This window comes from Lycium barbarum, chromosome 3 (genome assembly GCF_019175385.1).
Source record: "Lycium barbarum isolate Lr01 chromosome 3, ASM1917538v2, whole genome shotgun sequence".
Lineage (NCBI taxonomy): Eukaryota > Viridiplantae > Streptophyta > Magnoliopsida > Solanales > Solanaceae > Lycium > Lycium barbarum.
Window position 1 is genome coordinate 132,765,774 of NC_083339.1, and position 26,675 is coordinate 132,792,448.

The 26,675-nt window shown below is 37.6% G+C and overlaps 2 protein-coding genes and 1 long non-coding RNA gene across 3 annotated transcripts; 2 read left to right on the forward strand and 1 right to left on the reverse strand.

Annotated features, from left to right (window-relative positions):
- Positions 1-368: 368 nt before the first annotated feature.
- On the forward strand, positions 369-3,843 carry LOC132632632 (LRR receptor-like serine/threonine-protein kinase GSO1). Its single transcript, XM_060348630.1, has one exon. The coding sequence runs from the start codon at positions 748-750 to the stop codon at positions 3,670-3,672; it is 2,925 nt and encodes a 974-aa protein (XP_060204613.1). The 5' UTR covers positions 369-747; the 3' UTR covers positions 3,673-3,843.
- Positions 3,844-5,318: 1,475 nt separating this feature from the next.
- On the forward strand, positions 5,319-7,399 carry LOC132631391 (histone-lysine N-methyltransferase ATX4-like). The gene has a single exon (XM_060346966.1). It carries the CDS (start codon positions 5,319-5,321, stop codon positions 7,257-7,259), a length of 1,941 nt encoding a protein of 646 aa, XP_060202949.1. The 3' UTR covers positions 7,260-7,399.
- Positions 7,400-10,972: 3,573 nt separating this feature from the next.
- LOC132634207 (uncharacterized) lies at positions 10,973-14,311 on the reverse strand. Its single transcript, XR_009580077.1, has 3 exons — positions 14,093-14,311; positions 13,260-13,306; positions 10,973-11,096 (listed from the first exon to the last, which is right to left on the reverse strand). It is a non-coding gene; the product is annotated as an uncharacterized LOC132634207 (long non-coding RNA).
- Between the last annotated feature and the right edge of the window lie 12,364 nt (positions 14,312-26,675).

Sequence of the window (26,675 nt, forward strand, 5' to 3'; positions counted from 1 at the left end):
ATGGATTTATACCAATTATGTTGACGAAAGGGTGAAGCTTAATTGACCACATCTCTTCAGAAAGTCAAACCTGATCTGATCTTTTGCAATAGATTCCAAAGATTTTCCTTTTTCATAACATTCTCTTTGTATCTAGTAGTAGTTCAGGAATTACATCAACTTGACTAGAGGGCCCTCAGAGTTTAGAGCTCCAGAGAGAAGCCCACTTTTTTCTAGAGAAAGGCCCACTTTCTTGATTGTTTTGCAAGGGCAAGTGGGACACTTCCCATAACCTTTTTGTTCTTGTTTAACTATTTTTTCAACATAGCCATCACAATATCTTATCTTCATACATTTCATCATCTAAAAAGCTACTAACAGCTGCTCCATAATTCTATGATTGCCCTCAGACCGAAAAGAAAAAGAAAAGTTACAGTATCACATCATTTACCTAGAACTTGGAAAGTGAAAAGATGGAATAGTCATAAAAAAGTATTATGAAACTCAGAAAACTTTTCATGCTCATCGTCATCAACTTTATTGAGAAAGATGATTAGGCAGGACTACTTCTATCAAACTATTTAAACTCCAAGTTCCTTTTTGCCTTTGCCAACTAAGGACACTGTTAATTTTCCTCCTATCTCTATTAGCAAACATATGAGCTTCATGCTACTCATAGTTTTCCATTACACCTCCACAAATATTCTTTCATAAATTATGCATTTGTCAATTTAAGTCCAAGATTGTCTTCCATTCCCAAATATTGACATGGGAAGTGTTCATCTTTCTTATCTGCTGCTTTTCTTGACAACACTTGGTGTTGTTCTAGCTGGTTCTTCTCCAAATGGTTCAGATTCTTATTGGCTTTTGAGAATAAAGTCAAAATTTGTTGATCCATTTGGAGTTCTTGAAAACTGGTCTGAAGGAACTAGTATATGTACCTGGAATGGAGTGGCATGTTCTGATGATCAGTCTCATATTATGGGCCTGAATCTTTCCGCTTCAGGACTAGAAGGTCCAATATCTCAAGAATTCGCGCGTGTCACTTCTCTTCGAGTGATTGATTTATCGGACAATTTTCTTAATGGAACAATCCCTCCTGAATTAGGAGAGCTTCACAACTTGGAGGAATTGCTTCTTTTTTCCAATTTTCTCACTGGTGAGATTCCTTCGGAGATCGGTCATTTGAGAAAGCTGCAAGTTCTTAGAATTGGAGCTAACATGCTGACAGGCCAAGTGATACCAGAAATTGGTAAACTTTCTGAGTTGAGAGTCTTGGCTCTTGCTTATTGCCAATTCAGTGGAAAAATACCAAATGACATTGGTAACTTGAAGCATCTGATAAATCTTGACGTGCAGCAAAACAGTCTTAGTGGCCCCATACCAGAATCAATTAGCGGCTGCAAAAATCTTCAAAATTTTGCAGCATCAAATAACGGAATTGGAGGTCGTATTCCTTCCTCAATTGGTCTGCTCGAATCACTCGAAATCTTGAACCTGGCAAACAACAGCTTTTCTGGTTTAATTCCTGTTGAGTTGAGCCATCTCTCCAATTTGAAGTACTTAAACTTGTTTGGCAATGAATTGGAGGGAGAAATCCCTTTCGAGCTCAACAAGTTGGTTCAGCTCGAAACGTTAGATTTATCAAACAACAATCTTTCAGGAACCATATCCCTTCTCAACACTCAGCTGAAGAATCTTGAGACTTTAGCACTCTCTGGAAACTTCTTAACAGGAAGCATCCCGAGTAATTTCTGTCTTCGCGGTTCAAGCTTAAGCCTACTTATTCTGGCTGACAATAAGCTATCAGGCAAATTCCCCTTGGAGCTACTAAATTGCACGTCCTTGCGACAGCTGGATCTCTCTGGTAACAACTTTGGAGAAATGCTGCCACGTGGCCTCGACAGGCTAGAAAGTCTCACGGACCTCCTGCTAAACAATAACAGCTTCATTGGAGCTATACCGCCTGAGATAGGAAACTTGACTAACCTGGAAGATTTGTACCTGTTCCACAACATGCTCTCTGGTGGAATTCCAACTGAAATTGGAAAGCTTCAGAGGCTGCGCGAACTGTACCTCTATGAAAACCAGTTGTCAGGAAATATTCCAAGAGAATTGACAAACTGCACCAGCTTAACGCGAGTTGATTTCTTTGGTAATCAATTTTCGGGCTCTATTCCTGATGCCATTGGTAGGCTTAAGAATCTTGAAATTCTTCAGCTAAGGCAGAATGAGTTGTCTGGTCCAATTCCATCAAGCTTAGGCTACTGCAAGAAGCTTCAAAAACTGGCTTTGGCTGATAACAAACTTTCAGGATCATTGCCACCAACTTTCAGATTTCTCTCAGAGCTGGACCTGATTACTCTTTACAACAATTCCCTTGAAGGTCCACTTCCCGAATCTCTTTCCCTTCTGAAAAATCTAAGCAAAGTTAACTTTTCTCACAATAAGTTTAGTGGAAGCATTTCTCCCCTAGCTGGTTTAAATTCTCTAACAGCTCTTGACTTAACAAACAACAGCTTTTCTGGTCCTATCCCATCTGAGTTAGCCTTGTCAATAAATCTAACCCGTCTTCGCCTTGCTAATAATTTTCTCACTGGAGAACTCCCTTCTGAATTTGGACAACTTGAAGAGCTAAGATTTCTTGATTTATCGTTCAACAATTTGACCGGAGATCTAGGACCTTCCCTTGCTGGCCTAAAAAACCTTGGTCATTTTCTCCTTAGCTCTAATCAATTTTCGGGAGAAATTCCCACATGGTTAGGAGGTATAGAAGGTCTTGGTGAGCTCGATCTTTCCTTCAACAACTTCACTGGATCAGTTCCAGTAGAACTTGGAAGTTGTCCGAGATTACTCAAACTCTCTCTCAGTAACAACAGATTATCAGGTGCCATAGCACAAGAATTGGGAAATCTCACAAGTTTAAATGTCTTGAATCTTCAAAGAAACAATCTTTCTGGCTCCATTCCTTCAACTCTTCAAAAATGCCAGAAGCTCTATGAGCTAAGGCTCTCTGAGAACAACTTAACTGGCTCAATCCCTTATGAAATCGGCTCTTTATCCGAGTTACAAGTGATACTAGACCTGAGCAAGAATCAACTTTCTGGTGAAATTCCTTCATCACTTGGAAATCTTGTGAAGTTAGAAAGACTAAATCTTTCATTCAATCAACTTGAAGGAAAAGTCCCACAATCACTTGGAAGGTTATCAAGTTTGCATATTCTCAATCTGTCTTATAATCATCTCCAAGGCCCAATTCCTTCCACATTTTCAGGATTTCCACTGAGCTCTTTCATAGGTAATGATGATAAGTTATGTGGCCCACCATTATTATCCTGTTCTGAATTAAAGGGACATGAGGGAATTTGGCAGCTATCAAAAGCTGGTGTTGTAGGGATAACAGTGGCCATTGTGTCTACTGCCACAGTCATATGCATGGTTCTGCTTTATATCATGCTGAGAATATGGTGCAATTGGAGAAAAGTTACAATTTCATGCTCAGAGACTGGTGGATTTGAGAGTAAAAGTAGAGAAGGGGAAAATTGGGTTTATGGAGAAGAGATTAGAAGTGGGAGTAATTATTGGAACACCACGTCACTGACTCCATCTAAAGGGAAGCAAACATCTAAAGGGACATGCATGTTTAACCTTAGTGTGAGTTCATCAGACAGCACAGAAAAACCATTAGTTTGAAGAGGGTATTTTATTTGCTTTGATCATTCTTGAATTTTCTATTTTCTCTACTTTGTAAATTTTCTATTTTTGATATGTTCAGATAATTTGTTTCTGTGGGGTAATGGGGTTTGCATGTAAAGAGCAATCATCAAGGAGAGACTCATGATTATGAGATATATATGTTATGTCTACCACGTAGTGAAGAAAATGAGCAAATTGATTCAACCATTGCTTCCATTTTCAAAAGGTACTTTTGGGATGGTGTAAACAGTTTGAGGTCCAAAATTTCTGGAAATTAAAATTACTTTTTACATTATGGAGGTTGACTGTGGACACTTGACAAGCATATGATAGTTGTCGAAGGTGGGGTGGTGGTACATAGATGTAGTGTTTTCCTAATAAATGAGTAGTATACGATGATAACAATGTCAGCACATTAAATTGTTCGCCTATTTGATGTATTGAGGAAAATTGTTTTCAAACATTAAAATAACCAGATATTGAAAATTACTATGCTAATCATGAAAAACGATATTTATCGACAACATATAGACAACATACAAAATGTAGCGTCGTGGACAATGGCTATCTCGATTATGAATGTGTTGTCGACCATAAATACAAACAAAACTTTCATTCTTATCTCATACCATAGAGTGCTCATTCTTTTGCCAAAATGATGTGAATGGGTCGACTCCCTGCATGCTTTTCCCATTAGGAAAGTGTCAATTTTCGGCCGAGTTCAATTAAATATCATGAATTGATTTTAAATTTTAAATTTTGAATATTGATTATATTATATAAAATTTGCCATTTAAATGTTCACTCTAAAAGAAATTAAATTCATTAAGCAAGATGGTTCAGACTCCAAAGTTTTTTTTTTTTTTTTTTAAATTAAAAAAATCAAAAAACCAACCTTCGGGCGTGCTTACGTGTGAGGATCGGGACTGTTGCTGCTGAATCACGCCTATCATATCATTGTTCTATATGTGTCATCTCCTGACTCGCCTACACATCAAGACCAGATTTTACCTCACACACTTTTCCCAATAGGAAGGTGTTATATTTTTTGCCTGAGTTCCATTCAATATCATGAATTACTTTTAATTTTGAATAATTGATTACATTATATAAAATTTTCCATTTAAATATTCAAAAAATACGAGTTCTGACTCTAAAAGAAATTAAATTCATGAAGCAAGAAGAGTCTTCTCTATACTTTTGTCATTAGGAATGGAGATGTTTGTCTCATGATAGAATGGGCTTATTTTATCTGAAGGTAATTGGCCCAGTACAAGCCCATAACTTGTGTCCGTTTAAGAAGTCGGTCGACCCGAAGGAAACCTATAAATACGAGAAAATCCTTGTACGAGTGGGAGTGGAACATGTGTTCCTTAAACTCACGTCGTTTATTTTCCACTGGGGGCTTTTCTTTTTACAGAAAAATCCTAATTCGTAGAAACAGTTGAAGAATATAATTTACAATCCCTCTGTTTACATCAACAAATTCAACTCTGTCAAATTCTTGTGAAACAGGGGGTTTTCAGCCAATTGTGATCGAGTTCATGTGTTTTAGGGTTAAGGGGTTATAAATTGCCACATTCAATCCTACGTTGGATGAAGAAATTGCCTCTCTTTTCAGAAAAGTTGTTAAGAAAAGGGAGATGGTTGTGAAACGGAAAACTAACAAGAAAGAAATCGACGAAGAAATTGATAGGGAAAATTGGTTTATTACATCCAAGAAACAGAAACCCCATGATGTTTTTGGGTCTCCTGGATTCAGAGATTTTAGCTTTCAATTAAAAGGATTGCAAAAGTTTTTGCCCCAAGTTCAAGATTACCCTTTTTCAGCAGAAATTAGTAAAGGCCGTATACCAAGTCCAAGATCCCATCTTTTTCCTGACATCAAAGTTAAATGGAGGAAAATCAATATATGCTGCTCGGCGTGTAAGAAAGTCTTTAGTAGTCTTAACGAAAATTCGTTATGCGACGACTGCAGAGGGAAATCGGATAATATAGCTGTAATTTGCAATGGCATGGAAGGGATTTATTTTCCAACACTTCATATGGTTCAGTGCAAATGTGGTTCATGCAGCTCTAAGAAGCAGAAAGTTGGTGAATGGGAAAGGCATGCTGGTTCCAGAGCGAAAAAATGGAAGGCCAGCATTAAGGTGAAGATGTCTATGCAGCCACTTGGTGAATGGGTTGCGAATAATGATGCTCATGGAATTACTCCTTTGAAATTAGATAAGCAGCAATTGATTTCCCTCTTGCAAGAAAAGTACAAACCTGTTTATGCAAAGTGGACCTCAGAACGTTGCGCCATTTGTAGATGGATTGAAGATTGGGACTTTAATAAGATTATTATATGCAATAGGTGCCAGATTGCTGTTCATCAAGAATGTTATGGAGCTAAAGGGGTTCGAGATTTTGCTTCTTGGGTTTGCCGGGCTTGTGAAACTCCACAAGTTGACAGGGACTGTTGCCTCTGCCCTGTCAAAGGGGGTGCATTGAAACCTACTGATGTTGATCCCTTTTGGGTTCATGTTACTTGTGCTTGGTTTAGACCCGAAATCGCTTTTGTTAATCATGAGAAAATGGAACCTGCCATAGGACTTTTCGCGATTCCCCCAACGTACTTTCATCAAGCATGCAGTATATGCCAACAGACTCATGGTTCTTGCATACAATGTTCCAAATGCACAACATCTTATCATACCATGTGTGCCTTACGAGCTGGATACTACATGGAAATGCATTGCTCAGAGAAGAACGGAACACAAACAACTAAATGGTTATCGTATTGTGCTTCTCATAAAGCCCCAAGTGAGGATAACATTTTAGTCATGCGAACTCCAAACGGTGTTTACTCGAACCAAAATTTGCTTCATAGGAGAAATGGAGGCCGACTCTTGAATCGTTTGAGGCTCATGCCTTGTGAGGCATCATCGGCTGAAGATAACGAACCAGATCCTTTCTCTGCAGCTAGATGTCGAGTTTTTAGACCATCAACGAATAAGAATTTTAAACCGGAGCCAATAGTCCATATGCCACCGAGGCCTCGCCATCACTCACTAACGGCCATACAGAGTATAAGCTCAAAACAATATCAAGAAGAAAGGAATTTTGCAACGTTAAGAGATAGATTGCATCATTTGAGTAAAACTATAAACCATCGGATTTGTTTTGGAAAATCCGGTATACACGGATGGGGTCTCTTTGCGAAAAGAGAGATTCAAGAAGGACAAATGGTAGCTGAATATGTTGGTGAGAGGATTAGGGGAAGCGTTGCTGACCTTAGAGAACGTCGCTATAGGTCACAAGGCAAGGACTGTTACTTTTTCAGGATTAATGAAGAAGTAGTTATCGATGCTACGATGAAAGGAACCATAGCGAGATTAATCAACCACTCATGCATGCCAAATTGTTTTGCAAGGATCATGAGTCTTGGAGAAGACGAGGATCGGATCGTTCTTATAGCTAAAATGGATGTTTCAGCAGGGGATGAGTTAACGTTTGATTACAGGTTTGAGGCTGATCAGAGTGATGAACCTAAAGTCCCTTGTCTTTGTGGAGCTCCCAACTGTAGGAAATTCATGAATTAGAGTAGCATAGGCAGAGATTATTGATTGTTACTTCCTAACTGTTGAGGATTGTGGGGTTATTTTCATCTTCACCCACACTCCAATTTATTGTTTAGTTTTATTCTTTTGTTTATGCTTAACATGCAAATATCTATATAACTTCATAGCTGTTTCAGCCAAGAAAGAATTTGTAGAATAGTAAGAGTATCTACTCTCGCATTTAATGCAGATATTCTTTACAATTGCTATCAAGCACTGTATCTTATGGAGACAACTAATTGCTTCAAATAATTAATTTTGTTAAGCAATCAACTTAATTCTTTTAGTAATTTATGTGAATCTTTTATGTTGGAATTAGTTATGATAATAAATGTGCCAACTGATATATGTGGACTAGTTTCTGGACAGGTGCGTGTATATCTCGTGTAAAGTATAAGAAAGTGATATTAAAAATTCAATTGTATACATATTCTAAGATAATTTGTTTGAGTTATAATATAGTAATTTAAATATTTAAAAATTACTACTTATTAGTTATTCAAAGCTAGAATACCTTAAAAACATCCATCCACACTATTTTAAACTGTACTTATTCCGCTATTATGAAGATCTATTAGGAATTGTAAAAACAGACTCAATAACATGATTATTATTTAAATAATTATTTGTGCAATGTTGTCTTATTGTAATTCATCTAATATTTCTTTTATGGATTGGTGTTGCCCACTTTTTTAAAGAGCATGACCAGCATATAATGCTATTGATGGGGTTCCCAAACGATAAGTGTCAACAGAAAAACAAAAACACAAAAAAAAACAATTTTTTTCTCTCCCCACTTCATCTTCTCCACCACATTCATTACTCCACAAACAGCACCGTCTTACACAAGAGTCCGGAATCAAAATGCCCTAAAAAAACTTCTCTCACCTATAACGCATTATTTTACTGCGTTATAGGAGTTTGTTTCTCTCTATTACTCCACTATAACCCGATCGGGTTCCACCACTGGTCCCCTCCAGTGGCAAAAAAAATTTCAAAACGCCTTTGGAGGCGAGCCAAGGTGGTCCCCACGTCTTAAAAACGTCGTTTTCTATTAAATTTCATCCGAAAAGTTTAGATTCTCGGTATATTCAAGTCAAGGAGCAAGATTCTAAGTTCGAATTTTGAGAAAGAGCGGCATACAACTCGATTAAAATAACTCTACAAAAAATCTTCGATTAAGGTTTTCTACTATGAACTTTTGTTATTATTTTTTTATATACATTATATTGCATGCATGTTTAACATTTAATCGTCGTTAATTTCCAAAAAAAAAAATCAAATTTCATTTTTTTTTTTGGTTTGATCGGGCTGGGCAGTGGCTTAGGCCTCTGTTCCATTTTTTTTTTTTGGCTTAATTCATTATTTGTTAAATGTTTATGAATTGTTAATTTGTTAAATGTTTATGCATTGTTAATTTGTTATATGTTTATGAGTTGTTAATTTGGTTAATTATTTATGAATTGTTAATGAATTATTCTTTTGTTAATTGAGTATTTGTTAAATATTCTTTATGAATTGAAAGAAGTTGATTGGTAATGAATTATTATATTGTTAACACTTTGTTTGGATGGTTGTTATGTATTGTTTTGACATTTATCGTATTGTGTTGTATTTTGTATAGGACCAAATCAGTAGTTACATAAAATAGAACTTTTCGTCGTTACATAACAATAAAATTAAAGTAGCAATCAAAGCAAACATTTTATTTAAACTAACAACATAATATAATACAATAGGTAACAACCATCCAAACAAGTTGTAAACGATTATGAAATGTTAATCTATACAATTTTAAAAGCGTGAATATATATGTTAAATAAAAAAATTATCTTAAAAAGAATAGTTAAAGTTCTTCTTTTCATAAATACATAAGCTAACGAAAAAAATGTAAAGTTTATGGAAAATATGTGGTCGACGAATATACTCTTTTAGTTTAATTTTATCATAGTTGTGTTGGCTATTTGGTCAACTAAAAATGTATCACATATTCAAAATAGAGTTCCAAACAAATATTACTGCTAAATTTCGATTAGTTAATATAATTTATCTTTCATTTCAAGAATAATGACTAATTTAGTTTGTACAGACCGGACTCTTTCATGGATCCGAATGTTCCCCCTGGGCCCGATGATCACCCGGGACCCGATGATCACCCGGGGCCCGCTGTTCACCCGGAGCCCGCTGATAGATTAGTATTGTCTTTGCAAGACAATCATAGGTCAGAGTTATTATGGTCCGGTACTATAGGGATATCTACTAGGCTCTGTCCCTGTAGGCTGCAGAGAGCGTGGACTCTTTTACGCGAGCACCCCCCACACCCTCGCGTGTTGGAGATATTGTTTCGGGGCGGCATCTACCGTTGCGTGTCCGTTGGTCGGGTACAGCATGATTGGGCGCTCATCACGGCCATGGTTGAGCGGTGGAGGCCAGAGACACATACCTTCCATCTTCGCACTAGTGAGGCCACGATTACACTTCAGGATGTAGAGGTCCTCTTTGGATTGTGGGTTGATGGAGAGCCACTGTACACTCGGTACGAGCCTCCTCTTAGTCAGACGTGGGTGACAGAGTTGACTAGGCTCACCCACTTCGTGCCTGATGCCGCGACCCAGATATCGGGACAGAGTCAGGTTCAGCTTAGTGCACTCTGCACTTATTTGGAGGGTCTGGATCCGGTTGACGACGGCACTCCGCAGGACGATGTTGATCATCATGCCCGTTTGTACCTGCTTATTATATTCGGGGGCATCTTGTTCCCGAATTCATCGGGTGCCTTTGTCAGTTTACGTTACTTGGTTTTCTTAGAGCATCTGGACCGCTTGGGAGACTACAGTTGGGGCGGTGCTGTTTTGGCGTATCTTTACAGATGCCTGTGCCGAACGTCTATTGGTGCTGTCAGAGATGTGTGTGGATTTTTTGCTCTTCTCCAGGTAATATTTAAGTGTGCGTTCCTTTAATGTCAACAAACCTCTTGAAAGGACGACTAAAAAATCGTATTTTCTAATATCGCTTACAGTTATGGGCGTGGGAGAGGATGCTGCCTTTTCAGCCCGTACCTAGGCATCACCTCGAGATTGACATGCCTTATGCGAGGAGGTGGACAGCGGGTTTTGACCGAGATGTCGATACGCACCACAATATTCTTTCATTCCGGGACCAGCTTGATCACATGACGGACGATGCGGTAAAACTATTTAAATTTACATTAATAATTTAATTAAACGTCTTTTCTACTTGGTGATCACTGATTTGTATTTATATGTTATGCAGCTATTTCTATGGACGCCGTACGCTGCTATATTAGATGGTTTGCCCCCCTTCTGTAGGGCAGGTCAGGGGGTTTGGAGGTCGCGGTGTCCATTGATACACCTGGACATCGTAGAGGATCACATGCCCGAGCGTGTCTGTCACACCCCGACCTTACTAGGGTGTGATGGGCACCCGACCCTTACTTAGGGCCGAGCGAACCCTCAGACTCTTGCTGCACATAAAGTTACGTCAAACTTTTAAATCAAATCAGATAAAATACATAGTAAATTTTTCTTTCTTTCAGAAATGTTCTTTCTCGAAGCTTCCAAGCGAACAAATCTATAGTCATACAAAATTCAATACATAACACAGACCGACATATCGACTGACGGAGCCGCTTACAGACTGACATGCTATACCCACGACGCTGTCTGCAAAGTCTCTAACACCATACAGAAACCATAACACATATACCATACCCTGACTTGGCAGTCCTCCAGGAGCAAATGGAGTTCGCCGCCACTGCTGAAATATCTTTTATAGTGTCCTTATCTCGTCTGGGAGTACCTGCGCGGCATGAAACGCAACCCCCAAAGAACAGGGGGTCAGTACGGAATATGTACTGAGTATGTAAGGCATGAAATACAGAAAGCAGAACCATAATCGAAACAAATAGTACAAGGGTAAGCATATTATCCAGATTGCCGAATTACTTACTTCTCAGACACAGATCATACAGACCAATACAGATCATACAGACCGACACAGATCGTACAGACCAACACAAATCATACAGACCGTACAAATCATACAGAGCATATAGAATGCCGACATACTTACTTTCCAGACACAGATCGTACATACCGATATCAGATATCAGAAGGAGTGTGGCACGTACAGAACGCACAGATAATGTCATACGTCAGACGGAGTAGAGAACGTACCGATTGCTCCGATGATGTCATATATCGGACGGAATACAGAACGTACAGAATACTCGGATGATGCCATATATCGGACGGGATACAGAATGTACAGATTACTCAGATGATGTCAAATATCGGACGAAATTCAGAAAGTACAGAATACTCAGAGGACGTCATATATCAGACGGAATACAGAACGTACAGAATACTCAGAGGATGTCATATATCAGACGGAATACAGAACGTACAGAATACTCAGAGGATGTCATATATCAGACGGAATACAGAACGTACAGAATACTCAGAGGGTGTCATATATCAGACGGAATACAGAACGTACAGAATACTCAGAGGGTGTCATATATCAGACGGAATACAGAACGTACAGAATACTTAGAGGGTGTCATATATCAGACGGAATACAGAACGTACAAAATACTCAGAGGATGTCATATATCAGATAGAATACAGAACGTACAGAGGGTGCTGAATACCAAAATGCTCATTTTCCATACACAGACCATACATGTCGGAATCACATATCCTATATACATATGACGTGTCCCGACCCTTTAATGGGGGACTCGGTGGAATAGATCATATATGTCAGAATCATGTATCATATATGCATGTAACGTGTCCCGGCCCTTCAGTAAGGGACTCGGTAAATCATGTTTCATGTATGTCAGAATCATATATCATATGCATGTAACGTGTCCCGGCCCTTCAGTAAGGGACTCAGTAAATCATATATCATGTATGCATGACGTGTCCCGGCCCTCTAGTGCGGGTCTCGGTGGATAGAATCATGCTTGTCAATGTCATATATCATGTATACATATAACGTGTCCCGGCTCTCTATTGAGGGACTCGGTAGGTACATATAACGTGTCCCGGCCCTCCCTTGCGGGTCTCGGTGAATAAATCAGCATATGCCATCCTGGCCACCATCCCCATATCATCACAACATCATATACATATAACGTGTCCCGGCCCGCAAGTGAAAGGGACTCGGTGAATAATGCAGAGAAGTACGCACGATAACATGTCCTGGCCCGGGCTCAGTGAATAGACATATCAAGCTTGCACGAACAGAATAGTGCGAAACCGTATGCACACAAATCAAGACTCATAGATACGTACACTTATTGACATCTGAAGGCTCAGAACAAGTTTCAGGTCAATCCGACGTTGTATGAGAAAGTTACAAACGTTTGAAGTACAGAACGTTCTATAAGCATTTTAGAGCAAATCTGAGATCTTTTCCGAAGGTTAGGGACATTATGACTTACAAAATTCTTTCAGAAACAAAGCTCTTATACTTATCTCGTCACTCAATCGTATAACATACTGGATCATATCCGACATGCTTGTATCAGAAGTGAATCAGAATCATAGGCAGACTCGGAAACATTTTAAATAGAGCTTCAGAAGCAAATCTCTTCCGGGTATCATATGGATCAAATCAAATATAACTTTTACAATCATATGTACATATCAAAATATATTAAAGACTCATACCAGAATTCTCACCTCGGGATACTCGTATCAGAATACTTACATCAAAATACTTATATCGAAATACATATATCAAAATACTTGTATCAGAATGCTTGTATCAAAATATTTATATCGGAATACTTATATCCATAAGTAAATAAGAATCATGAACTTATATCAAGAAGGGGATTAAGACCATAATCAAAATTGGAATCACAGAACAGATTTACCCCAAGAGCATATCACATCATACCTTACTTGGCTCTAAGACATGCCAAAGAAAGAAAGGGTAAGCCTTACATACCTGTGCCACGACCAACTAGTTATGCTTATTTGTCCAAACTCGTTAATCTACATACAAAAGAATTCGCATATTCATTAAATTCATTGTCATTCACTTATCTCAACTTCTCAAGTAATTTCACTTATATTCTGCCGAAATTTCAGCAGCATTTCCCCTGTAATTATACCGTCCCCGAGAATACAACTCGTCCAAAACACAACAATAAACCCGAGAATGGAACTCGGCCAAAGTATTGACGACAATACCAACAATTATGCCAACAACATCATCAATCATTTCAAGAATATTTCAAACAATTCACATAGTATTCCAAACGACCCAAACGACCTACTTCTTCACCCAAGACCTTCCAATTTCCACAAGAATATTAATGATCTATACTTCGACAATATCCTTCATTCTTATAATCGCAAGAAACAATACTAACATCGCATTACCTTCTTTCATAATCCACCAACAAATTACAACTTCATTTCAAGTCATTTATTCTTCATTTAACATCATAAAATCCTCTACGACAACAACTAACATATTAAATAAAATCAATTCATCATAATTTGCCAAGCCAACCATCACTCGGTCACTTTCCACATTTCCAACTTCAAGAAAATTCATAAAACTTTCATTTCCAATATAGAATTCACAACACCCACAACTAGAACATTACATAAAATCAAACTCAACTTGCCTATACCAACTACACATACACACAGCCACACATGCATACATACAAATACCATGCAAACTTCCATATTCTCATGAGTTTTATCCTTTCCTACATTCCACAACATAAACAAAGCTTTCATAACATACAAAAAGGGATTAAATCTTACCTTTCTTCTTCAACTTCTTCACTTAACTAAAGTTGTGAGCTTGTGACAAATAATGGTTCTCTTGCTCCAACAACTACTTCATATTGTAGAGGACCTCCAAATTAGTAGGAATACATGAAGAAATTATATTTTTGGGCAAGATTTCAAAGACCTATTTTTCTATGGAGTTGGCCGAAATGGCCCCTTTTTTTTTTTTTTCTCTCTTCTTCATGCTTTCTTTCCCTCTCCAACTCTCTTGAAAGTTCTTAAGGCAAAAATGAAACATGTGATAAATATATAAATCTTGGCTCATATTTCCCATGTGGGGACCACCCTTGGCCGACAATATGGTGCCCCTTTTCATTATATATATATATATTTTTTTTTTCCACTTCATGAACTAAGATCTTCAAGTTCCAAATTTGCCCTTCGGCTTTCCCAAAATTTCCTTGAACCTCCTTGTGAATTTCCCTTTTTACCTCTAACCTTTCCTAATATTTCCATATCAAAATCTCCATAAATAATATTCATAACATCTTGTATATTAAAATAATTTTTAAAAATGGCCTCGCCCTTAACTTTTCACGACGACTTCGAAATATCCAAACGTACAAAATACGGGATATAACAGTGTCTTACGACAGTTTGGGCATACACAGAGTATACCCCCTGATGTCCGTCATAAGCTCCGACACTACTAGCGAGACGATCGGGCTGCCGTTGATGATGATTTTTTTGCTTTCATGGATGTCCAGCTCCACCGTTGGGAGAACAGGTTGGGCACTTTAGCGATGGTCGGCCATTTGACTCCCATTGAGCATTACATGCATTGGCATCATCAGATCACACGTCAATTGATCAGCAACCCAACTTTGCATCCCCCTAGGGATGTAGGATATTCAGCACTCGCAGGGCAGTACGAGGCATTGGTAAGTTTATCGTATTTAGATTTATCTAATTTCATTAATTGTTACGTTTTATAAATAAATTTTTTTTGTTTCTGTTAAACACAAATGCAGCTGGTGGCCGTACAACGTTTACACATCTTGGGGTTAGAGCATATGCCTTACCCTGGGCTTGCGGGGCTTGTCGCGGAGATGGATAGGATTTCCAAGGATGGTATCCGCCAGGCAGGCGAGATTAGGCGCATGGCGGAGCCTGTTCCGGAGGCTGAGTATCAGGCAGCACTGGGTGCTCCCAGAGGAGGAGGTCGTGCTGGCAGAGGACGCCGTGCGCGTAGAGGACGCGACGTTGCTGCTATAGAGGACCTGGTAGTGGAGGACTGGTAGATGAGGCGGATGAGGCGGATCCCATTCCAGAGGGCGTTCACGGTCTAGTCCATCCGCAGCCCTTCCAGGCCGGTGGCAACTCACTTGGGGACTTACCTACGTTTACGCCGGTGCTCTTACTTGCTGAGATACCCGGGTCTTCATCATAGCCGAGCCAGAATGCATACTTGGAGGAGCGTGATAACGTTTATTGGGCGGTGTTACGCGCTTCATTAGCTGATGAGCGGCCTGTGAGGAATTTAGAGGGAGCCCGGATTCTTGACTTCGATGAGTTTTTGATCCCGGTTAGTATTTAAAATACTTATTTGTTCATTTAAATTATTTATTTTAAATATATATATGTTACTCATTATTTAGTACTATTTTATATTTTAGGATTCGGCGCCAGCGGGTTCACCAGAGCCACCCACTCAGGCATTTTCTCATGGGCCTGCCGAGCCAGCGATGTCTTCCCATGTGACTGTCGAGCCACATGTAAGCTTTTAATTAAAATTAGTTTTATTCAATATAAGTTCAATATTTAATATACATATTTGATCATTTAAAGTACTTATTATTTCATTTTTTTTATATTTTAGGATTCGACGCCAGTGGGTCCACAGGAGCTGCCCATTCCGGAGCATTCTCATCAGCCTGCCGAGGCAGAAGTGTCTTCTCATGAGACTACCGAGGCGCATGTAAGTTTTTTACTTAAAACTAATTTTATTCAATATAAGGTAAATATTTATTTAATTTTTATAACCTTTACTTGAACTTCGAACAGCATGTCGTCCAGGAGACTACCTCATACTCACCACCACACCCATCTCAGGAGCCTACTCAGGCGCCCGTTGACACACAGGTTTGAGTAAATAAATAACGTTAATGTATTCAATATAAATAAGAAATGGTACTAATATTTATATACTTTTCAGGTTTATCCTTCGGCGCCTATGGTGGCGACTCCCGACGAGGAAGAGGTCGAGTTTCCAGACCCAGCTCAGCCTGAGATTCTGAGCGTGCCAGCGGGACTAGATCCCAAGAAGAAGCACGTTCTAGTTAAGGGCGCAAGGGCTAGGGGAAGAAGAGATGATCATGACTTGGAGCGCCCGGTTATTAAGAGGAAAAAAGGCGATGGAGACGATGGCGAGGGCGGTGGGGATGGCATGAGCCTTAGGCCCAGGGATAGTCTCTGGCATACTACATGTGGGACCCATCCTCGATAGTGTATATACATTAGTGTTGTACAATTTATCGTCAATATTATCTATTTTTTGCATATTTATAAATATTATCTTAGTCTTTATTATTGTTTATAATTTCACATCCTATATTGATAATTAAAAAAAATGTGACACATTTGAAATAAAGTTAAGCATTAATTTAAAACAAAGACGAAACCCTAAAAGATAAATAACTTAATGCTAAAAATGGCTGAAAAAAGGACTTCGAGCACTTTTCAACCACTAAAATGACAATCCAAAGTATTGCGTATTCTTGATGTGTTGAGCCTGTTTTATTAATTGTACAAATTTAGCTAGAGTTCTATATAAAATATTGAAGTTCCGGAATCTCAAAGCACGATTAATATACGGCTAAACTACGTAAAAAAGATAAACTACGTAAAGAGGAGTGAAAAATGTGATGTTAATGGAAATGGGGGACTCCTATAACGCAGTAAAATAATGTGTTATAGGTGAGAGAAACTTTTGGATAGCGCAGTATTTTACTGCGTTATAGCACTTAACGGCTCCGTCTCCGTCAAGTGCTATAGCGCAGTAAAATACTGCGCTAAAGGTACTTTGGTAACTTTTTTTTTTTTGTTGGGGAATTTTGGTATAAAATGTTTCTTTAAGGGTATTTTGGTTCCGGAATCCTTACACAAGTGTACGAGCAGCACGTATATATGAAGATTTACTCAATATCTTTCCTCTTCTCTTACACGTCTGTGTTGGGTTGTTTTGATATATTGCAACGGTGATTAATTTTCATTACCCAATATTCTACCCGTGCCATTGTATTTGGGGTCAATCTGTTCTATCAAAATCAGTATAAGAAGCTTGAAATTGTCTGCAAAGCTAAAAGTTAGTCAGACAATCGTGAAAGTTAAGAAATTGGGTATTCCCATGACTCAAATCACAGAAAATTTATTTGCAAACTGTAAAAGAGAAAAGAGACTTAAAGAACCCATCGACAAATTCTCCCCAACGTTTTGTCAACTCATATTTTGAATTTAGGGTTATCTCTACAAATTTTCCATTAAGCAAATATATCTCTACAAATCAGTGTGCGGAAAGAAGCTTGAACTTGTTGCCTTAGCTTTTCATATTATGTAAGCATAAACTTGCTTACATAATATGGATGGTGGCTTTGGGGAATAGAAAAAGATGGGTGTACAGTGATGGGGGATCGAAGGAGAAGAAAGAAGAAATTGGGAGGGTCGGTTGGGTGGGGGTGGCGTATGGATTTTTCCTTTTCTTTTTAATTTCTTTCTCTTTTTTTTTTTTTTACTGATGTGTATTTTTTTTATTGGTTGGTTTGCCATATCACATTAAGTGGTATCCACACACTTAGATGCACAATATACTTGTCAAATTTGTGTGTATACTCTATATGACACGCAATAAACGTTTTCTTTAAGGGTTTAGATGGTATGACTCTCAATTGGAGGGAGGGGGGGGGGGGGTGTTAAATGGATTTTACGGATAAGTTCGAGGGTCTATCGATGACTTAAGTCATTACATTATCACATTTTTTTTGGTCAACATTGGTAATTAATGTCAACGTAGGATAGTGCGATTTTAGGAGAAAATTTTCCTTCATAGGACATGACTCGATCATCATAATTCTCTTTTTTTATTTTTTTTTTATTTTTTATGTGTCTAGCATTATAATTGGATTTCAAACTTCAATGTGGCTGGAGTTTGGAAATGAAATTTCCCTTTATAGGTTTGTAAAGTATCTCTTTATTTAATTTTCTCTAATCCAATATTCTTGAATTCTTAACTTTATGGTGAAAGTTGTTAAAAAGACACATTAACATAACAGAACCATTGGGATTTTATAAACTAGCTAAACAGTTTTAATGCAACTTTGGTCAACATATTTATTTAACTCATGCATACAATTGATGTACAAAAAAAATAATGTATAATTTTCATATCATGGTGTTTATTATTTATTAGGATATGTGCGTCAGTATAAAATTCAGCTTTAATTCATACAAAAAATTGAACTTTTCCTCTTAGAAGATGATATCTTTCTTTGGCAACCTATAAGGTCTAATTCGCCCTATCAAATTAAGTATCGGGAAACATTTAGCTGATGTTTGATTGGGTGTAGTAGATAATAAGTCTCCACATAAAATTTAACATTGTTAAAGATTTGCAGCAGAACGGTAAAACAAAAATTATAAAAATGAGAGTCAAAATTAACGTCAATATCATAAGTTATATGGATTATGGATTCAACCAGCTAAACTCCATCAAACTCCTCAATCAATATCAACAAGATGTCGGCTTAGGCTTGGTTTACTTTGGTTTGAATGTAAACTAAAATAAGCAGGATTTATTCAAACAAAGGGAACCGAAGGTTTCCTGCAGCATTGCTTCTATGATCTTAGGAGCACTGGCCGCCATGGCCCAAACGAAAGTAAAAAGACTTCTAGCTCATAGTTCATTCAATTTCCTCTGCTTTTCATAGTTAGAATAAAACTCATTGCTCATTCATTAAGAGCTCTTGTCGGTAAAGTAGATCTAGATCGAGAGAGAGAGAGTGGGGATTCGCTCCTCTTCGGGCAACTCGTTCACGTCTGCAAGATACCTGACGGCGTCTACTAATTTTTCGAGCTCGTATAAAGTTGTTAATATTATTATATTATATGTAGTAGTACAAAATGATAACAATCCTATCGTCTAAATTCAATCTTCCTCAACTTGAGTCTCGCTAATTCCCTGCTCATTCAACTTAATTTTAAAAGATATTAACATGATTCGCAAAGTTGAGAAAAAAATAATTACTTATAAAGAAAAATAGAAAAAAAATATCCTATATCCTGTTCTATCTAGGGGGAAGACTTTTTTTATATATAAGCAAGATAGTTTGTTGTTTTTCAACCAAATATTACAAGTAATTAGGTCTACCGCGACACTTATTTACCGACTTTTGTAATAAATAAGACTAAATGTTAAGTGTCTTCAAATTTTAAAACAAATGACCTAAAAATGAGATGGTCAATGAAAATCAATATGGGTTATGGTGAGATGATTGAGGTCTTTCCACCCTTAATCAGAGGTCTCGAGTTTGAGTCCAGAAACAAAAAAAAATCCTGTTGGAGCGCTGCCCCAAAATGAGCCCCGCAACGTGCATGGGCGGCTGAATGGTGAAGCTGCTGCTTTAGGCCCCATAATTTTAGGGGCCCCAAATTTTTCTAATGTGCAGATTTTTAATGCAATGTTTTTAATTATTGAGTACGTATTAATGTTATGTTCTTATCAAAAGTGGTGTATATATAATCAAAATATTAGACTTGTTATTGCTTGTCTTAAAGATTCTATTTTTATATGCGGCTTTATGACAACAATGAAGTATTAATATCTTTTTATTATGAAAAATAAATGACTTGTAGCGGAAGTGAGAAATAGTAAAGCAATTAACATTTCAGTAAAATTGTTATAAAGGAGTAATTTTACAAAGAATATACTGCTATATTGGTAGATGTTGGGCAAAAAACTGTTATAAAGAGGCACAATATAACATAAAAACAAGTTTTGAGATGACTTGGTTGTTATGGTGAAGGTTGTTATAATGAGCCTATTTGGATGGGCTTAAAAAAGCAATTAACAGCTTATAAGCTGCTTTTTTTAAGCTAAGCCAAACAGGCTAACTTTTGTTTTGGGCTTATTTTAAACACAAAATGGCTTATAAGCTAGCCAGTCAAACACTAAAAAAACTGATAGCAACTAATAAGCTAAGCCAAACGGGCTCAATGAGTGACTAATATAGAGATATGACTGTAGACTTTTTGTCATCACTCCCTAAATCATACGTGTAAATAATATATTTGTTTTTTTTTTTTTTTGCCTCATTTACTGATACAACCAGCATCATGATCAATATAAAAACATTATTCTTGTTCTTTTTAACATTTCTCTACAAATAATATGTATTTACTCTTTTAATATTTTGTATTCCCTAGGCATTTTTTCAAGTCTTAGAAAGATTTATAAAAATAAGAGAGTCAAAGTAAATCATCGAACTCTATTTTGTGTTTTTCTTCAAATTTTCAAGCATTGCATCAAGCATATTGAAGCATTAAAAGGTACTATTATCAAATTACCAACTTGTTGAATCAAGTTCTATTATTCTCTCTTTCTATTATTTTTGCATCTAAAATTTGTTATATTTGACATTCTTACTTCTAGATTTGTATTATCTTTTAAATCATTTATCAGGATATAGATATGTACATTCGAAAATATGAATTCGATTATTTCAAAACTCAAAGACAGATTAAAACTATAACACAATCCCATCAGTTTTTAAAACTGTACGTATCAAAAAAGTTAGAATATAGGTTTCAAATAAAATTATGTACGAATTTTTTTGTTTTGTTTTAACAAAACGCTTAAGGCTTCTTATTGAAGTTTTGCTTTAAGCCCCCATATGTATCGAGCCGCCCCTAGCAACGCGCTATTCAGACTTAGTCGGGCTCCCATGCGGATATTGACACCGGGTGATTAAAAAAAAAAGATATGGTTAATGAAAACAGTCAAGAAAATTGTGATTCTTGACTTGAGTATTACAATATTAGTTCGAATTTAACAACTTTTATAGCCAAGTGTTGAGATTTTACTACTTCTATAATTAAGTCTTACAGAAATAAATAAACATATTAGTAAATAGTAACGCACATTTTGGTTTTCTACTAATCCCACCAGCATTCTTCATCTTCTTCCGTCTGCCTAGACCAAGCATACCGAATAACAAATCGGCGCCCATCCGCCAATATCAACCATCCAGAGGCCTTGGAGAAGCACCTGGTTTAGAGGAAATTAAGATGGTTTAGATTTGTAATAAATAAAATAATATCTGTTCACGAATGCAATAGGTAAAGGACAAGAAATCATGCAAAAAGAAACTGAAAATAGATGAAAGTAAAATGCTTGCTTCCTCCACTCGTCATCATAAACTTCCCACTATTTAAAGAGTCCGGAACCAAAATGACCCAATAAAAATCCAAGTGAACCAAAATACCCCCAAAAAACCATTTTGGTACAAAAGTACCTTTATACTGCGCTAAAGGATATTTCTCTCTCTCCTTTAGCGTAGTAAAATACTGAGCTATAAGCACCAACATAAAACCCGATCGGGTTCCACCACTGGTCCCCTCCACGGCCAAATATATTTCAAAAATGCCATTGGAGGCAATTTCAAGGTGGTCCCCACTTCATAATACGTCGTTTTCTATTAATTTTTGTAGGCAAAGTTTAGATTCTCGGTATATTCAAGTCAAGGAGCAAGATTCTAAGCTCGAATTTTGAAAAAAAAAAACGGCGTACAACTTGATTAAAATAACGCTAGAAAAATCTTCGATTAAGGTTTTCTACTATGAACTTTTGTTATTATTTTGTTATATACATTATATTCTAAGCATGTTTAACATTTAATCCTTGTTATTTTCCAAAAAAATATATATATATATTTGTTCTTGATGGGGCTAGGCATTAGCTTTTGCTACTGTTCCCTTTTTTTTTGGCTAATTTATTATTTATTAAATGTTTATGAATTGTTAATTTGTTAAATGTTTATGAATTGTTAATTTGTTAAATGTTTATGAATTGTTAATTTGTTAAATGTTTATGAATTGTTAATTTGTTATATGTTTATGAATTGTTAATTTGTAATGTGTTTATGAATTGTTAATTTGTTAATTGTTTATGAATTGTTAATTTTTTAATTTTTTTTAATATAGTAATGTACTATTATTTGCAAAATATGCAATTATTAATTAATTAGTTGTTAATTATTGATTATGAATTGATATTTTGTTAATTGTTTATGAATTATTATTTTGTTAATTGATAATGAATTGTTAAATCTATATTATTTTAAAAGCATGAATATATATGTTAGTTAGAAAAAGATTATCTAAAAAAGAATAGTTAAAGTTCTTCTTTTAATATTTATGTTCACGGAAATAAAAATTATTATGAATTTCATAAATAGATACGTTAACTATAAAATGCAAAGTTTCTAGGAAAATATGTGGTCGACGAATATACTCTTTTAATATAATTTTATCATATTTATGTTGACTATTTTGTCAACTAAAAATATATCACATATTCAAAATAGAGTTCTAAACAAATACTACCGCTGAATTTCAATTCCCAAACTAATTAACTTAAAAGTCTTTGCCATCACATGATTCAAAATCCCGTGTCCTTACCACATATTAAATTTACTGCACATTTAATATGACGAAAGTTATTCTAAAAAATAATTATTTTCTTCTAATATTTGGTTAGAGAGTGAAAATAATTTTTGGAAAATACTATCTACTAAAGATTGATAACAAAATTACCAAATCAAATATTCAGAATCGTGCGAGGCAGTAAATATTTGATTTTTATACATTCAAAATAAATATTGTATTCAAGATAATAATTAGATATTATTTTTCAAGTTTCTTATCAATAGAATATAAATAATATTATAAAAACCGACAAGAAATGTTCGTGTAACGCACCTACATAGAGACTAGTTACAAAAAATATAGTAATCTCATATTATGTTAATTATGGCATTGTTACTTTATTTATTTGTGAAATTATTTATCTCATGTTAATTATTCACAAGATATAATACAACATAATTCACATATTCCTTACAAATGATTAATTAGTTAATATAATTTCTCTTTAGTTTCAAGAATAATGACTAATTTAGTTTCTACAGACCCAACTCTTTCATGGATCCGAATGTTCCCCCGGGGCTCGATGATCACCCGAGGCTCGCAGTTCACCCGGGGTTCGATGATAGATCAGTATTGTCTTTACAAGACAATTATAGGTTAAAGTTATTATGGGATGGTATTATAGGGATATCGACTAGGCTCCGTCCCTGTAAGCTGCAGAGAGCGTGGGCTCTTTTACGTGAGCCCCCCCCCCCACACCCCCGCGTCTTAGAGATATTGTTTCGGGGCGGTATCTATCGTTGCGTGTCCGTTGGTCGGGTACAACATGATTGGGCGCTCATTACGGCCATGGTTGAGCGGTGGAGGTCGGAGACACGTACCTTCCATATTCGCACCGATGAGGCCACGATTACACTTCAGGGTGTGGAGGTCCTGTTTGGATTGCGGGTAGATGGAGAGTCATTATACACTCGATACGAGCCTACTTCTGGTAGTACATGGGTGACGGAGTTGACTAGGCTCACCCACTTCGTGCCTGATGACGCAGCCCAAATCTCGAGACAAAGTCGGGTGAAGATTAGTGCACTCTGTACTTATTTGGAGGCAGAGCCTTCTGTTGAGGACGACACTCAGCAGGACGTTGTTGACTGTCATGCCCGTTTGTACCTTCTTATTATATTTGGGGGCATCTTTTTCCCGAACTCATCGAGTGCCTTTGTCAATTTACGATAATTGGACGCTTGGGAGACTACAGTTGGGGCGGTGCTATTTTGGTGTACCATTACAGATGCCTATGTCGAGCGTCTATTGGTGATGTCAGTAATGTATGTGGATTTTTTTCTCTTCTCCAGGTAATATTTTAAGTGTGCGTTCCTTTAATGTAAACAAACCTCTTGAAACGATGACTAAAAAATCGTATTTTCTAATATCGCTTACAGTCATGGCGTGGGAGAGGATGCTGCCGTTTCAGCCTGTACCTAGGCATCACCTCGATATTGACATGCCCTATACGAGGAGGTGGACGATGGGTTTTGACCGTGATGTGGATATGCATCACAATATTGTTCCACTCCGGGACTAGCTTGATCACATGACGGACGATAAGGTAAAACTATTTAACTTTACATTATTAATTTAATTAAATGTCTTTTCTACTTGGTGATCACTAATTTGTATTTATATGTTATGCAACTATTTATATGGACGCCGTACGTTGCTATATTGGATGGGTTGCCGACCTTTTGCAGGGCAGGTCAGGGGGCGTGGAGATCGCGGTGTCCATTGATATACTTGGACATCGTTGAGGACCACATGCCCGAGCGCGTATTACGACAGTTTAGGCATACACACAGTATACCGCCTGACGTTCGTCATGAGCTCTGACACTACCAATGGACGATCGGGCCACCGTTGATGATGCATTTCTGGCTTTCATGGCTGTTCAGCTCCACCGTTGGTAGCACAGGTTGGACACTTTAGCAGTGGTCTCCCATTTGACTCCCATTCAGGATTACATGCACTGGTATCATAGGATCACACGCCGATTGATCGGCAACCCAACTTTGCGTCCCGCAAGGGATGTAGGATACTCAGCACTCGCGGGGCAGTACGAGGCATTGGTAAGTTTATCGTATTTATACTTATTCAATTGTATTAATTGTTACGTTTTAAATATAACTTTTTCTTTTACTGTTGAACACAAATGCCGCTGGTGGCCGTACAGCCATTACGCATATTGAGGTTAAAGCATATGCCTTACCTCGGGGTTGCGGGGTGTGCGGCGGAGATTGTTCGGATATCCGAGAATGGTATCCGGTAGGCAGGAAAGTTTAGGCGTATGGATGATCGTGTTCCAGAGGCTGAGTATTAGGCAGCGCCAGGAGGAGGACGTGGTGCTGCCAGAGGAGCGGTGCGCGTAGAGGATGCGGTGTTGCTGCTAGAGGGCCTGGTGGTGGAGGACACCATCTAGTAGATAAGACAGATGAGGTTGTTCCCGTGCTAGTCCATCCGCAACCGTTCCAGGCGGTAGGCAGAAGAGTTTAGGCGCATGGATGATCGTGTTCTAGAGGCTGAGTATCAAGCAGCGCCAGGAGGAGGACATGGTGTTGCCAGAGCAGAAAGCGGTGCTGCCATAGGACACGGTGCGCATAGAGGACGCAGTGCTGCTGCTAGAGGACCTGATGGTGGAGGACACCATCTAGTAGATGAGACAGATGAGGTCGCTCCCAGTCCAAAGGCCGTTCCCGTGCTAGTCCATCCGCAGCCGTTCCAGGCCAGTGGCAGATCACCTGGACAGTCACCTATGTTTACGCCCGCGCTCCTACTTGCTGATATACCTAGGTCTCCATCTCAGCTGAGCCAGAATACGTACATGGAGGAGCGTGATGACTTCGATTAGGCGGCATTACGCACGTCATTAGCTGATGAGCAGCCTGTGAGGAATTTAGACGGACCCAGGATTCTTGACTTCGATGACTTTTTAATCCAGGTTAGTATTTAAAATACTTATTCGATCATTTAAATTACTTATTTTAAATATATATGTTACTTATTATTTCGTAATTTTTCATATTTTAGGATTCGGCCCCAGTGGGTTCACAAGAGCGACCCACTCAAGCATTTTCTCATGGGCCTACCGAGCCAACAGTGTCTTCCTATGTGACTGTCGAGCCACAGGTAAGCTTTTTTATTAAAATCAATTTTATTCAATATAAGGTGAATATTTAAAATACATATTTGATTATTTAAAGGACTTATTTTAAATATATATATATATATATATGTTACTTATTATTTTGTAATTTTTCATATTTTAGGATTCGGCGCCAGTGGGTCCATAGGAGCGACCCATTCAGGAGCCTACTCATGAGCCTACCGAGCCAGAGGTGTCTTCTCATGAGACTATCGAGCCACATGTAAGCTTTTTACTTTAAATCAATTTTATTCAATATAAGGTGAATATTAACTTAATATTTTTAACCTTTATTTGGACCTCGAACAGCATCTCGTCCAGGAGAATACATCATATTCAACACCAGACCCATCTCAGGAGCCTACAGACCCACCTCAGGAGCCTACTCAGGCGCCCGTTGATACACAGGTTTGATTATTCAACAAACGTTAATGTATTAAATTGAATAAATAAGAAATGGTACTATATTTTGCAGGTTCATCCTTCGGCGTCTGCGGTGGCAACTCCCGACGAGGAAGAGGTCGAGTTTCTAGACTTAGCTCAGCCTGAGGTTCTAAGCGTGCCAGCTGGACTAGATCCCAAGAAGAAGCACGTTATCGTCAAGGGCGCAATAGCGAGGGAAGAGGAGATGATCATGAGTTGTAGCGCCCGGTTATTAAGAGGAAAAAGGGCGATGAAAACGATGGCGAGGGTGGTGGGGATGATATGAGCCTTAGGCCTAAGGAT